The 15,222-nt window shown below is 52.7% G+C and overlaps 1 protein-coding gene across 1 annotated transcript in view; it reads right to left on the bottom strand.

Annotated features, from left to right (window-relative positions):
* Nucleotides 1-15,222, bottom strand: part of ABCA13 (ATP binding cassette subfamily A member 13) — a 153,914-nt gene that overhangs the window by 125,163 nt on the left and 13,529 nt on the right. The window contains 5 exon segments of the mRNA XM_036247397.1: nucleotides 871-998; nucleotides 2,927-3,090; nucleotides 5,753-5,781; nucleotides 7,278-7,429; nucleotides 14,689-14,812. Coding sequence (XP_036103290.1) covers nucleotides 871-998; nucleotides 2,927-3,090; nucleotides 5,753-5,781; nucleotides 7,278-7,429; nucleotides 14,689-14,812 — 597 coding nt within the window.

Below are 15,222 nucleotides of genomic sequence, written 5' to 3'. Positions count from 1 at the left end.
GGGTTCCATGTTCAATCCTCGCGCAGCCGGGCATGTAGGGGAGGGAACCAATCAATGTCTCCCTCTCTCTCTCAGTCAAATCAAGGAAAAAAGACATATTCTTGGGTGAGAACTTTTTAAAGAACAGAGCAAACGACCCCCTTCCCGTCCCGTGGAAGCCCGTCGGCTCAGTCCGTGGGCCCCACAGCCCCCGCCAGCCTGTCACTGGCCCAACGTTTTCAAATATTTCTTCCTAACAGGAGCTCAGGACAGGGGAAGGATTAAAACCACAGAACCGTGGTCGGTCTAACCTTAGAGGATATCGAGTCAAAGAATCTTAAGATCAGTTAAAATAACATTTGAACTGATCTTAAAAATAACGTTTTTCTCATTAAAAATAACGTTTTCATTAGCAAGGACTGCAGAATTCAACGGTGGGAAGTCCGTTCCGTTTGGAGTTCCCAACGCTCGACCCACTTCTACCTTTCTGCACAGAAGCGACTGTGCTTCCTGGCCTGTGTGTGTTTTTTTTGTTTTTTGGGGGGTTTTTTTGTTTTTTTTTATCCTCACCCGAGGATATTTTCCATTTTTTGTACAGATAGAGTGGGAGGGAGAGAGAGGAAGGAGAGAGAGAGAGAAACATCGATGTGAAAGGGACACATCGAGTGGCTGCCACCCGCACGACCAACCAGGGTCGGGGACAAACTGCAACCGAAGTACATGCCCTTAGCGGGAACCGAACCCGGGTCTCTCCGGACCGCAGGCCGACACTCTAACCGCTGAGCCAAACTGGCCAGGGCCTGGCCTGTGTGTTTTAATCACATCCCACTTGTTTGCACGGCGCTGGAGCCCTGCCGGCTGTGGATAAAGTGCGCTCTCGGGCACCCCTACCGGTGGCCGCGCCGTGTCCCTGCAGGAGGGTCAGCGCCGAGAGGGTGGTGTGCAGCACGGCTCCGGAAGCCCTGGAGAAAGTGGGGTTGAGCTGCAGCCAGTCGAGGTCTTCCAGGGACGCCAAGGAGCTGGGACCAAACAGAAGCAAAGCACTGTGAGCTGGTCCTTAACACATGGGCATCGATCCACATTGACTGACATCGGCAACTGCCCCCGCCCACGAGGACCTGGCCATTCACACCTCCGCGTTCATGGTGGCTCTAAGTGTGGCCCCGACGCCCTGGGCTGGGGACTGAACGCAGGCTGCTGCCCCTCCCACCCACACTTGGGCTCATGGCCTCCTCTGCTCTGCCTCTGTCGCTCCCTCATGCTCAGCTGGGCGCGGGGTGCAGCTGGGCACGGGGTGCAGAGGGCTCAGCTCAGCAAGGCCCGTGAGCAGGCAGCTGGCTGCTCCCAGGTCAGACACTCAGCTCACTGTCTGCAGGGCAGCCTTTCGGGCTCCGGGCGCCAGCCCTCCGCTGGGTCCTAACCTGTGGACCGGGGTGGTCGGGGCCTCAATCCGTGGTTATCAGACCACCTCACACACACGGGCCTCAGGAGTCCGCAGGCAGGCAGTGTTACTGTTATTTTTATATACTAGTATCTTCTTTTGTAAATGATTATACTTAAACTTGTAAATCAGAAAATCTACTCAACCACCACGGGAATATATCTAAACTTTAGCAACACGACACCAGAAAAACATAAGTTGTGCTCCAAAGAGGTGATTTCCCTGTAGCTTCCTGTCCGGAAGGCCTCTCGTGACTGCATATCGAGGAGTACCCAGGTCACAAGGGGTATGGCTGAAGCCTGGTGACGCCGAGAGGGGCACGCCCACGACGTGCAAACGTGCAAGTTATGAACCAAACCAACAACTGTCAAAATACGTTCCATCCTCCTACACTGCAAATACATCTTCGTAACAGCTGGGACAGCCATGGTCAAATTTACAATCCTCTGACCTCGGAGTTGTGCACCAGAACGTGGGGGTTCAGGAGACCCCATCCCGGCCCCGCCCCTAGGTAACCCTCCCCCGCTGCCCCCCAGCTCTGCCTGCTCCTCAAGGCCTCGTGTGCACATGTGTGGACAGTCGGTCCTGCACATCCCAGCAGCATCCACACTCTCCGCCCCACACTCTCGCCAAAGCTGGACCACCCTGGGCCTCGGGGTGCACACTCCAGTGGTGAGAGGTGCCCTGGGCGGGGCAGGGAGGAGGACCACACAACTCTGGAAGTAGGCTCTGGCTACTGGGACAGGGAGCTCCAGGGCCCCCTTTGGGTCAGGGACCCCTCCAGCCCTGTCCTAAGGGTGATGCTAATTTTTCTCACTGAAGACAGATAAGTCACAGTTAAAATCAGAAAAGAATGCCAACCTTTACTAATGCAATACCATGCTCATATACGTTTACACAACATAACCCAATTAGGGATAGAAAGACCATGTTATCCAAACATGGGAAACACCCCACGGGAAGGGATCCTCTCCAAGGTAACTCTCAGGTAACACGGGGCTGAATCCATCACAGGGACCAACGCCCAACTCACTGAGTCCACCACTGAGAGCCGAGCGCATCAGCGCTGGTGGCATTTTGGGACAAGTGCAGCCCATCGTTTACCCAGGAATGAACGAAACGTATTATACTCATGTCACATCTCCAATAGCAGAAAACTTGGACAGAACCAAAAGTCCAATTATAAGTCATCAGGTGGATGGTACGGTGCCGACGTGGAATATTTTACAGCCACGACCTGAGCCTTTGAGGACTGCAGGGCCGTGGGAAGTCGATGGCGGCACGTTACAGTTCGGTCGAGGAGGCCGGGTGCAATGCCTGCTCTCACGTAAGACCGTGCGCAGGTACCCGAGAGCCGGCGGAGGTGCAACAAGTCCAGCCTTACGGACGACATCACTCCGGGCTTTTTCTTGTATCAGATACTTACTCTGAGATACATATTTCCCATGGACGGGAGGAGGGAAAACCCACATCCCTGTAACGAGTCTCACTTCCTCGCTATCTCACCTCAAGGCTACCCGGAGGAGGAGCACGCCGCTGCGGGCACCGTCCTCAGCGCGGGCATCGTCCGCGGACAGTCTGGGCAGTGAACGCAGAAAATCCCAGACCTGGGGCTGCTGCTGAAGGCTTTCCAGTTTCGAGATCACCGCCTCCGTCTTGTTGAGATCCAGCTGGTAGAGAAAAATACCGAGGGTTTCGCCCTTTAGTTGTGTTGAGCAATTAAACGAGGGGGGGGGCTGCAAAGGTGCAAGAAATTAGGGCCTCTGGGAGCGGACACTATGCCTGGTCTGCCCGGAATTGGAACAGGTAAGATTTGAGAAGGATTCTGAAAGGCTGGGTTTTTAAACGTTGTGCAAGTACAGGCCAGAAAAGATAGGTAGAGATCTGTTTGGGGAACAAGCTATACCAGTGTCTAAGATTTTGAGTCAGATCTTAGAAACACGATGGATATTCAAATACGAACAAAAGGTGAACACCTCCTGTAATTTTGTCTTTTTCTGTTTGTGGCAAACCGTGTCAATAACTGCACCCTTCCTGCACGCAGACATCTGCACCCCGACATCCGCACCCATCCCCTGCTACCCAAACAGCTGCTTTTGGTGGCACAACCTCTAAATTTCAGTCTGGGGAAGGTACATTTAAAATCATGGCTGCCCTGCCCTGGCCAGTTTGGCTCAGCGGTTAGAGCGTTGGCCTGCGGTCCGGAGAGACCCGGGTTCGGTTCCCGCTAAGGGCACGTACCTCGGTTGCAGTTTGTCCCCGGCCCTGGTTGGTCGTGCGGGTGGCAGCCACTCGATGTGTCCCTTTCACATCGATGTTTCTCTCTCTCTCTCTCTCCCTCCCGCTCTATCTGTACAAAGAATGGAAAAAATGTCCTCGGGTGAGGATTAAAAAAAAAAAAAAAAAAAATCATGGCTGCCCTGGCCGGTTTGGCTCAGCAGTTAGAACGTTGGCCTGCGGTCCAGAGAGACCCGAGTTTGGTTCCTGCTAAGGGCATGTACCTCGGTTGCAGTTTGTCCCCGGCCCTGGTTGGTCATGCGGGTGGCAGCCACTCGATGTGTCCCTTACATGTCAATGTTTCTCTCTCTCTCTCTCTCCCCCTCCCGCTCTATCGGAACAAAAAATGCAAAAAAATGTCCTCAGGTGAGGATTTTTAAAAAATCATGGCTAAGGGCAGTGTGTTCGGTGGATGGAGTGGTGTCCCGTGGACTGTGGGGTCCCCGTTGGATTCCCAGTCAGGGCACAGGCCCAGGTTGCGGGCTGGATCCCCAGTGGGGGCTGTGCAGGAGGCGACCACATTTCTCTCTCTCTCTTCCTTCCTCTCTCCTTAAAAAATCAATCAAAACATACTTAAAAATAAAAATAAATAAGTAAAAATGATGGCTAAAAGAATACGTTGCCAACAGGGTCTGAAATACTGATCAGACTGCTTTGTCTTGCGGGGCTGAGACTCGTTGCAGGGGCCAGAGCACTTCCTCTCCGGCCCGGTGGGACCGGTCCACCTGGGAGGGAGCAGGCAGGACCCCCGGACCCAGGGTGGACACCCATGAACGAGGGACGGACACCCGGGACGGCGGGGGAGACACCCAGAACAGGCGCACTGGGGTCCGAGCCCGTGCTGTGCTCACGCACCTGCTCCTGGCCCGGGGACCCTGCGTCTCGCCCCGCTGCCCCCAGCAGCTGCCCGTCCACCGAGGCCGCCCCACGGACACGCGGGACACGGGCAGGGCTGTCGGGTCCGAGTCCGGGGAGAGGCCGGCCCTGCACCTGTCGCCCCCAGACGGCCATGTGTCCTGTGTGGCCCTCTCGTGACCAGTGGGGCCCGAAGCGCCCAGCCACCCAGGTCACAGCTCTGCGTCCTCAGCGGGTGACTGTCCTCGCCAGGGGCAGCAGGACACCAAGTGTCCCCTCGGGGCAAAATGGGCCCCCTGGCCACTCGTGAAACTGGACCCTGACTGCCTTTTTCCTTTCTGTTTTCCTTTCCTCTCGTGTTTCGGTGCCGTCGGGATCCACGCGCCCCGGGCAGCACAGGCGCAGTAGCCACAGGACGGCCCGAGCTGAGACGCCCGCGGATCCCAGATGGCAGCCCCGGAACCAACGTGCGGAGCCCCAGCCCTCGCGGACCCATGTCCCAAGTGCTCAGGGACCGACAGGGTGGCCTGGTCGGAGGGAAAAGCCAACCGCACAAGGAGTGCGTGCCTTCAGCCAATCAGATGGCGCCGTGACAGCGATGGAATTCTTTCCAGGCCCCAGCTTCCTTCCTGCTTCCTTCCTTCTTCCTTCCAGGCCCTGCTTCTTTCTGGGCCCTGCTTCCTTCTGGGATCCTGCTTCCTTCCAGGCCCTGCTTCCTTCCTTCTTCCTTCCGGGGCCCTGCTTCTTTGTGGGTTTCCTCTCTACGGGACCCAACGCCAGGGTCACAGCCAGATGCGTTAAGGCGAACAGGCACAGGCAGCCCCTGCTTCTCTCTGCCTGGAAACGTGCAGACCCCTCTCTGGGCCCGTGGGCGGTGACCTGCCGCCCTCCTGGGGTTCGAGGCTGTCCTGAGGGAAGGGCCCTGCTGTGGCCACACCAAGGCCCCAGCGGACGCTGTACCTGGAGCGAGTCGGAGGGACGCCCAGCAGCGGGCTCGTGGGCAAACCTGACGCCGCAGGGCATGGGGGCCACGGCCAGGACCCCTGCACCTGCTCCCCGGGACCCAGGGCCCTGCAGCCGGCTCCTCGGGTGTGCGCCTCCCCAGACACAGAGCCCGCGTCAGTGGCTGAGGATAAATCGGGGGGTTGAAACCAGTGTTTTAGACTCAACCGTGATTGGAACTGGTGTTCCGGTACTTACTGTTGGAAAACCGGAGCCAGGAGAAGAACCTGTGTGGAGAAGATGCAGACGGTTAGTCCCAGCGGCCATCAGGACGCTCTGCTGAACGCGTTTCAGTTCTCAAGTCGAATGGCTCCACGCAGCGTCTTGGCCCAAAATATGGTTACAAGCCAGGGTGAAGACGAAACAGCCACTTCTGATTTCCAGAACTCATTGGTATTAAGTAAATTCCGGGGGGGGGGGGGGCAGCCAGATTTCAATAATGTTCAGAAAAGGTATCATTTCGTCCATCTCTAATTGCACGGGCATTGTGGCTGCTCAGGACAACCCGGAGAACGTGGAGGGAGACAAAGAAAAGCAAACACAGAAAAAGGTGGAGGGAAAGCGGAGTTGTGATTTTGCAGACCCGGTAGATTCTACAGAGAATTGAAAAACTACCCGATGCAGAAAATGCAGACATCTGTTGCGTTGCAAGTACAGGTTTTCCTTACACTGGTACCACGGGAAATGGCTCAGACAGTGGCAAATTGAAAATCAAGTGTAGAACCCCTTCCTTAAAAAAAGCAGTTCTCCCTCTAGTAGAATGTTGAAAACCTGATTTGAAAAACAATGTGCATAAATGTAGACTGATCCCAGAAGAGAGCCCGATAAAAGATAAAAGAACCCCGTGACTTTGTGTCTGGGGCGATTCTGCTAATGCCTTTGATCCATTGTGAAATCTGCCCTGCCTTCCCCCAACCTGGACAAAGGTGCTGGTTTCTCTCTTAGAAATAATATGTAATGTCGCTTCCTTCATTTTTCTGCCAAACGTTTCATTTCACTTTCTTGTGTTGCCCATAAAGAGAAAAACATTATATCAAAAGAAAAACTGGCAATAGGTTCCTTCAGGTTGCCAGATTTAGGATAATAAATAAATAAATAAATACATAAAAATACATTTGGTGGTTACCTGAAATTCAAATTTACCTAAATGTCCTGTATTTTATCTGGCGACCTTGGATGAGGTTAGGTTAAAAAATAAAATAAAATAAGAGGTTGGGGGGAACAGGATCACTGTGACCCCTACATATTGATGAAGTCTGTAGGCAATAACTCAGCTCTATAAAAATAGGCTATTAGGAATCAAGTGTTGAAGTTGTGTGTGTGTGTGTGTGTGTGTGTGTGTGTGTGCGCGCGCGTAAGTGGGGTCAGATTTAAAAGCAAAGGAAGGGGGATGAGAAAGGAAGCTAGCAACAGAAGAAGGAGAAGGGAGAATGGAGAGAGGGGACCTGCAGACATAAAGCAAGGACGGGCTGCGGCCTGGTGGGAGTTGTGCCCAAGGTGCCACCCGGGGGAGGTGGCGGAAATCTAGCTCCATCCTCCATCCCTCTCTGGGAGCTGGGCCTCATGCCTGGAGGCTGCACCTTTTCTGAGACCTTCAACAACAGTGCAGTAACGGGCTGTGATGTGAACAGGACTTCAAGGGCCCTCTGGCTTCTCCCAGGATCACGGCCCTGCCTCAGCCCGTATCCAGGTGAAGTGCGGGCAGTGTGAGAGATTTACTTGCCTGGAGTCTTGGCTCTTTCTACCCAAACTTTCTTTAAGTCTGTTGCCTTGTCCATCAATTCACAAATTTCATCGGCAAGGTCCTGCATCTCTTGTAAGAAGACCAAGTCGTTGATGGTGTGATGTACAGCTCTGGCTTGGAACCTAGACAAACTCAACGCACCAGAGTGAGCACTGCGGACAGAACGGTTCCGCGGACAGAACGGTTCCGCGGACGACAGAAGTCTGCGGGCATAAGCGCCCTCCGCGTTTTTAAGACCCCTTTTCATTTCCACCAACTACCCTTAGGAACCCATTTTATTTGTCTGCCATCCGGAAAGGAAATTTCTATTTTTAAAACCTTTACAATTTAAAATTAAGAAGTTGTTCTCAATCCCTCTATTGTCTGTGACGTTTAACTATTTTAGGTTTATTGGTCACTTCATTTTTGGTGGTGGTTGTTGTTGTTGACTTGTCACATGTATGCAGCATATCTTGTTCAAGAGGCCAGAATAAACGCACCAGTGAACATAGCAGGCTCTGCCATCCCTGCCCACAGAGGGGCAGGAGGCAGGTACACAGATGTGCCTCGTAGTTGTGCACTAAAGGAAATGCCAGGAAGAATCGGTAAGATCTAATAAGACAAGAAGTGAGTGGAAGTCTGTGATAGACATGGCGCTCTTGATGGGCCTGCGAGGAGGTGATGTTGGTGGGAAGAAGTGGGGGCCGCAGGCTGGTCAGAGGGAGACTGTGTAAAGACCCGGAGGGAAATCCCCAGACGGTAATAGGATTTGGATGGAGAACAATGTCCTCCTTCCCAAGTCCAGTTCTTTCTTTGATCTTTCATCGGTAATGAAAGGAGCTGTAATGAGAAGGCAGAACAAAGGGGATTAGAATGAACGGGGACAGGGAAAGGCTCCTGGGCAGGTCACTGAGATTCTTTCTCAGCCCTCAAAGGAGAAACGAAACCACTCTCCCACAGGGCAGGATCCAAATAAAGACAAACACATAATCTCTAAATAAAAGAGGGAAAACGCAGCCAGGCGAGAAAGGAGGAAGTAAGACTGTATTCCCAGAAGATATAATCATGTACGTAACAAACACCAAGGGATGCATTAAAGAGTCACTAGAACTGATTGTCCATGTTTAAAAAATTTTAAGACAATATCAGAAAGCATAAACTACTCAGGAATAGATTGAACACAATGTATATAAAACTGTAAAGTACAAAAATATTCATGAAAGAAATTCAAGAAAACGTAAATGGAGAACTGTATCATGCTCATCGATTAGAAGACTCAATGTTGCCCCGGCCGGTTTGGCTCAGCGGTTAGAGCATCGGCCTGTGGTCCAGAGAGACCCAGGTTCGGTTCCCGCTAAGGGCATGTACCTCGGTTGCAGTTTGTCCCCAGCCCTGGTTGGTCATGCGGGTGGCAGCCACTCGATGTGTCCCTTTCACGTCGATATTTCTCTCTCTCTCTCTCTCTCCCTCCCCCCCACCCCCACTCTATCTGAACAAAAAATGGAAAAATGTCCTCGGGTGAGGATAAAAAAAAAAAGAAGATTCGATGTTGTGCCCTGGCTGGGCAGTTCAGTTGGTTAGAGCATCATCTCGACACGCCCAGGTTCTAGGTTCAATCCCTGGTCAGGGCACATGCAAGAAGTAACCAATAAATATATAAACAAGTGGAACAGCAAATCATGTTTCTCTCTCTCTCCCCCTTTCTCTCTCTGAAATCAACAAATAAAAAATTTTAAAATAAAAAGACTCGATGTTGTTTAAGTAGTTCTTTCCAACTCATCTATAGACTAATCCTCAGGGAAAACAAAATGCCCCCTGCAAAAGAGTGGACCCCTCTCTCACCACACAGAAATGTCAACTGAAATGGATCACAGACCCAAATGGTGAACCTAAAACAGTAAAGCTGTCAGAAGAAAAAAGGAGTAAATCTTCATGATCATGGGTTAGGCAAAGCCTTTTAGGTATGACACCAAAAACACAAGCAACGAAAGAAAACATAGATCAGTGAGACTTCATCAAAATGCAAAGCCGTGTGCTTCAAAGGATATGATCAAGAAAGTGGAAAGAAGACTTCGGTCAGGATGGCAGGTAGGTAAACACAGTATCGCGTCCTCCCACAACCACATCAAAGTTACAGCTAAACTACAGAACAACCATCATTTAGAACCACCTGACACCGAGCTGAATGGAAGTCCTACAACTACAAAATTAAAGCAGTAGCCACATCGAGACTGGTAGGAGGGCGAAGGGGACGGGTTGGTCCCACACCCATGTGTGGCGGATAAAAATCAGGACACCTCGGCTGGGAAGGTCCTCCCTGAGGACTGAGGGGTCCCCGTCCCACACCGGGCTCCCGCTCAGGGTTCCAGTGCCAGGAAAAGAAGTCCCATCACTCTAGTTGTAAAACCAGCAGGAACTGAGGCTCAGAGAGGCGGAGGAGGCTGGAGCCCCAGGCAGCTCAAGGGGCGCCAGAGACATACAGGGAAGAACTGAGCTATTTGGAGCTAGGGCTGGAGAGGGGGCTTTCTCCAGGACAAACGTGCTGTCAGAGGCCTTTGTTCCTTTGGTGAGCCCTTCCCTGGGGCAGCAGACAGCCCCCATACCTGGGACTCCAGCAACCTGGCTCACACTGGTAGCCCCACCCTGGTGATTCCCTGAGGTCCCACCCAACCGAACTTTCAGGCCCACCCAAGCTGTTGTCAGTTGCTTAACCATAGGATTGGCCTGTCTTGGATCCTGTTACAGGTTTTTCTAAATTCTTTCAAACAAGCAGCATCTGGTCTCAGATAGCCCCATACCTCTCGTTAAGTAATACACAGAAACAAACTCAGAGAGGCAGCCAAAATGAGGAGACAAAGAAACAGGTCCCAAATGAAAGAACAGAACAAAACCCCAGGAAAAGAACTAAGCGAAATGGAGATAAGCAACCTAACAGATGCTGAGTTCAAAATACTGCTTATAAGAATGCTCAATGAACTTAGTGAGAACCTCAGTGAACTTAGTGAGGACCTCAAGAGCATAAAACAGGACCAGTCAGAAATGAAGGAGGCACAGTCAGAAATGAAGGAGGCACTAACTGAAATAAAAAATAATTTACACAGATTCAATAGTAGAGTACGTAAAGCCAAGAAGCAAACTATCAATTTGGAATATAAAGAAGCAAAAAACACCCAATCAGAACAGCAAAAAGAAAAAAGAATCCAAAAAAAAAAAAAAATGAGGATAGTGTAAGGAGCCTCTGGGACAACTTCAAGCATACCAACATTCGCATCTTGGGGGTGCCAGAAGGAGAAGAGAGAGAACAAGAAATCGAAAACCTGTTTGAAACAATAATGGCAGAAAACTTCCCTAACTTGGTGGAGGAAACAGACATACAAGTCCAGGAAGCACAGAGAGTCCCAAACAAGATAAACCCCACGAGGCCCACACCAAGACACATCATCATCACAATGCAAAAGGTTCAAGACAAAGAGATAATCTTAAAAGCAGCAAGAGAAAAGCAGTTAGTTACCTACAAGGAAGTTCCCATAAGGCTGTCAGCTGATTTCTCAAAAGAAACTTTGCAGGCCAGAAGGGAGTGGCAAGAAATATTCAGAGCGATGAAAAGCAAGAACCTACAACCAAGATTACTCTATTCGGCAAAGCTGTCACTTAGAATCGATGGCCATATAAAGAGTTTCCCAGACAAGAAAAAGTTAAAGGAGTTCCTCACCACCAAACCGTTATTATATGAAGGGTCTTTTTGAAGAAAAAGATAAAATATATGAACAAACAAAATGGCAATGAATACATATCTATCAACAATTGAATCAAAAAACAAAATGAACAGGCAGAACAGAAACATTCTCATAGATACAGAGAACATTTTGTTGGTTGCCAGATGGGAGGGGGGTTGGGGGAATGGGTGAAAAAGGTGAAGGGATTAAGAAGCACAAATTCATTGCTAGACTGACAAACCTCAAAGAGAAGGGGGTTGGGGGGTAGGAAGTAATAAACCAAAGAACTTATATGTAACCAATGGACACAGACAACAGTGTGGGAAAAGGTGGGAGGGGGGCGGGAGTGGGGAGGAGGGGGTCAATGGGGGAAAAATGAGGAACATCTGTAATACATTCAACAATAAAGATTTAAAAAAAGTGGAAAGACAACCAAAAAATGGGGGGGGGGGGGGTATGCAAACCACGCACCTAGTAAGGGAAGAATTCCTTGAACAAACTGGTGCAAATATAAAACGAGGTTTATTGGGGAGAAATGTACAAATAAGAAATAGCAGAAGACACCGGATCTCACATGTTCGTGTAAGGCACAAAGAGGGAGGTAGCTCAGACTGGGCATCAGGGTCCCTCTGGAGGGACCTGCCTGCAGAGCTGAGTGCTGGTAGGGGCACGTCTGGGTGACCTGTTGTGTATCTCACACACCTGTCACCTGAATCCTGTCCCCAGTGTGTCCTCGATGTCAGAAAAGCCTTTCAAGAAGCAAGGATCAGCCCGGCCGGTGTGGGTCAGTGGATGGAGCATCATCCCATGGACTGAGAGGTCCCAGTTGGATTCCCGGTCAGAGCACGTGTCCAGGTTGTGGGCTTGATCCCCAATAGGGGGCGTGCAGGAGGCAGCCGATGGATGTTTCTCTCTGACATCGGCGTTTCTATCTCTCTCCCTCTCTCTCTAAAAAAATCAATAAGAATATATTGTTTTAAAGGATCACATTCTTAGCTGCTTTGGGTAGAGAAAGGATCCTGCTACCCGTACAGAATAGGGACAATTATAAAATAGAGACTGCGGGATAGAGTGAGAAATAAAATGGAGTCACGCAAGTCAAGCTGCTCCGTTACTAAAATGAAGGAGGTCGAGGTACAAGGAAACAATTCTGTTCGGGGAACTTGAACCTCAGAACCCTGCAGTCCCGACTGACACCTGCATGTCCACATGGCCTCCAGGTGACCGGGTGACAACCACATGTGAGCTCGGAAAACCCCTTGTAAGAGCTCAGGTGGGAAGGTCCATCCAGAACCAGGAAGCAGGAAGTGGACTTTCATACCCATAACCTAGATCGCGTGACATTCTGGATCTCTGCCCAAAGGGAACTTTCCCCGGGGAACGAGAAAGGGGTTGGGAATCCACAGACTAAGTAACCACGACAACGTTTCCCTAGGCTGGAGGTGCAATCTGGCTCTCAGGTACCTGCCAACGGAGACAAAGTGACCAGACCTGAATGCTTGTTCATGGGGTTGAGGGCCAACTGAATTCAGACTTGGACCAATGAAAACCATTGAGACAGGCTCAAGTGGCCAGGTCTGCAGCCAGAGGTGACCCCGAGCGTGCGCGGGCTTTTCCCTGGTCCCTGTTTCTCATTCTTTCCTCTCTCCTCACTGCCAACAACTTTTCCTTACTTCATCTTGGGTCCCTCACACCTGGGCCTCCGGCATTGCAAGACTGGAGCCCTCCCCCCTCGGTCGGTGGAAGGAACCCCCTCCCCCCCTCGGTCAGAGGAAGGAGCCCTCCCCCCCTCGGTCAGAGGAAGGAGCCCTCCCCCCCTCGGTCAGAGGAAGGAACCCTCCCCCCCCTCGGTCAGAGGAAGGAGCCCTCCCCCCCTCGGTCAGAGGAAGGAGCCCGCCCCCCCCTCGGTCAGAGGAAGGAGCCCTCCCCCCCCTCGGTCAGAGGAAGGAGCCCTCCCCCCCTCGGTCAGAGGAAGGAACCCTCCCCCCCCTCGGTCAGAGGAAGGAGCCCTCCCCCCCTCGGTCAGAGGAAGGAACCCTCCCCCCTCGGTCAGAGGAAGGAGCCCTCCCCCCCCTCGGTCAGAGGAAGGAACCCTCCCCCCCCTCGGTCAGAGGAAGGAGCCCTCCCCCCCTCGGTCAGAGGAAGGAGCCCTCCCCCCCCTCGGTCAGAGGAAGGAGCCCTCCCCCCCTCGGTCAGAGGAAGGAACCCTCCCCCCTTGGTCGGTGGAAGGAGGTTTCTCCTCCCCTCAGTCAGTGGACCCCTGCTCGATGCTGATGCTGTGGAACAGACAGGGACTCTCAGGAGGGGTGGGAAGCACTGTCCTGGGTTTCGGTTAGAATCCCTGCGTTCCAGCACACTGAGCTGAGGGTGCTGAAGTGGAGGGACAGAGGGGACAGGGCCAGGACTTCCTGAAGGGGAAGAACACGTGCTGTCACCACCGCCGGAGCAGCGAGAACGGACCGCCGTGCACTCCCATCGGGGAGCACTCTGCGCCAGGCGGGCTGTTCTCCGCGTCTGGTCACTAACCCTCACGTCGCTGGACGTGGGAACCTGGGAAGCAGGTGGGGCGGCGAGCACAGGGGCACAGAACGAAGAGCGACAGGGCCGGTAGCGTTCGGAGCAAAGCCTCCCTCTTCCCGCCTGAACAACAGTTTCGTGCCCGTGCTGGTGAGGAGGGGACACAAGACTGACCGGAGGTGGACATGCTGGTGGCCTCGGGGCCCTCTCATCGTCCCGGAGAGTCCTGTACGCTTTCTTTTCCACCCACAAACCGTCAACTATCTCAGGGTCACCGTCTCAGACTACTTCCACGTGGTTTTCTTTGTACAATACTTTTCTAGATGTTACCAATCTCAAGGTCAGCCCCCCTTGTCAATATTCTGCCAGATGCGTCCAAAATTATCTGGAAACTTCATTTTCTCCTTGCAACGTTGGAAGACGAAGAGCACCTGTGTTAACATGCTTCCCCTCTACCTGTCTTGGGTTCGTTTCAACGCCAGGAGGTACAGACGAACCAGAACCCAGGTCATCCCACCCCGAGGACGTCAAACTGTTGTCAGGAATCAGTCACGTCCCCTCATCGCTAACTCCACTCCGAGGCTTCCAAAGCATCAGTGCCTGTCAGTCAGCCCCTTCAGTTAGAGTCTTCTCACGTAAAACACCCTCCGCCCTTTCTGGTCTTCGATGCCAGCTGATGCCACAGGCAACCACAGCATGGCTTCGATGGAGAGTCAGAGCTGGGCACCTGTCACCCTGCACTGAAGTGGCCAGAGGGAGGGGAAAGGCAACCGACCCCTGTGTTCATTCGACCTCAGCTGTGGGGCAGCAGGACCGAGGCCCAACACAGCCCAGAGGAAGACCCCGTGGGCGGCTCAGTCACCGCACCAGCATGAACCGCTGGCCGAGCAAGTGACTCTGAGTCGGAGACTCGACCGACAGAAAACAAACCGTGACACGAAACGGTTTGCGAGGGCGCGGCCGCTCCGTGACCCCTAAAAGAGCCATGGAGACGACCGCGCGTGGAGAGGCTGCACCACCTGGGTCTGAGCCTCGAACGCTGACTCCCTTGGAACCCTGCCTTCCGCAGGCTTCGCGATCTCTGCCCTGTCCCAAATCACTGAGGCCTGACACAAGCGTCGCACCCACCCTGCGCCCCGGCCCCCGGGAATCCTGACAAGGATGCGGGTGCTTCTTACCGGAAGCCGGGCCCCGGGGACTCGGCGTAGCTCGTGTTTCTGCATCGGGCCCCGGTGTTACAGAGGAGGCCGCGGACGAAGGGGAAAACACCCGCGCTGGGCAGGTCCCGGGGCTGCAAGTAGCCTGGAAGGGGGTGCAAGGAGGAAATGAGCCCGTGCAGCTGGGGGCAGAGGTGCAATGCCGGCTGCGTTAGCATGAGACCAGTGACATGTCATCGCATAGGACTGTGTGATTCATCCCGCCATTCACATGGAGGAGCTGAGCACCCCGGCAAAGAGAAGGAGGAAAAGAAACAAAGAGAAGAAAAAGGAAAGAAAGGAAAACCTCTACCCTCCCGGCTCCACAGTCGAGCGCAGGGCACGACGTCTGTGTGGTCACAGCGGCGTGACTGGTGGTGGCCACAACTCCAGACACGGTCCTCTGTGGACAAGCCAGGGGCAGAAGAATAAAAATACTGCTTCTCATCTCATAAAAGTGTTGCCCTGGCTGGTTTGGATCAGCGGTTCGAGCGTCGGCCTGTGGTACAGAGAGAC

This window comes from Molossus molossus, unplaced genomic scaffold (genome assembly GCF_014108415.1).
Source record: "Molossus molossus isolate mMolMol1 unplaced genomic scaffold, mMolMol1.p scaffold_m16_p_7, whole genome shotgun sequence".
Lineage (NCBI taxonomy): Eukaryota > Metazoa > Chordata > Mammalia > Chiroptera > Molossidae > Molossus > Molossus molossus.
This window is presented reverse-complemented; position numbering and strand designations above follow the sequence as displayed.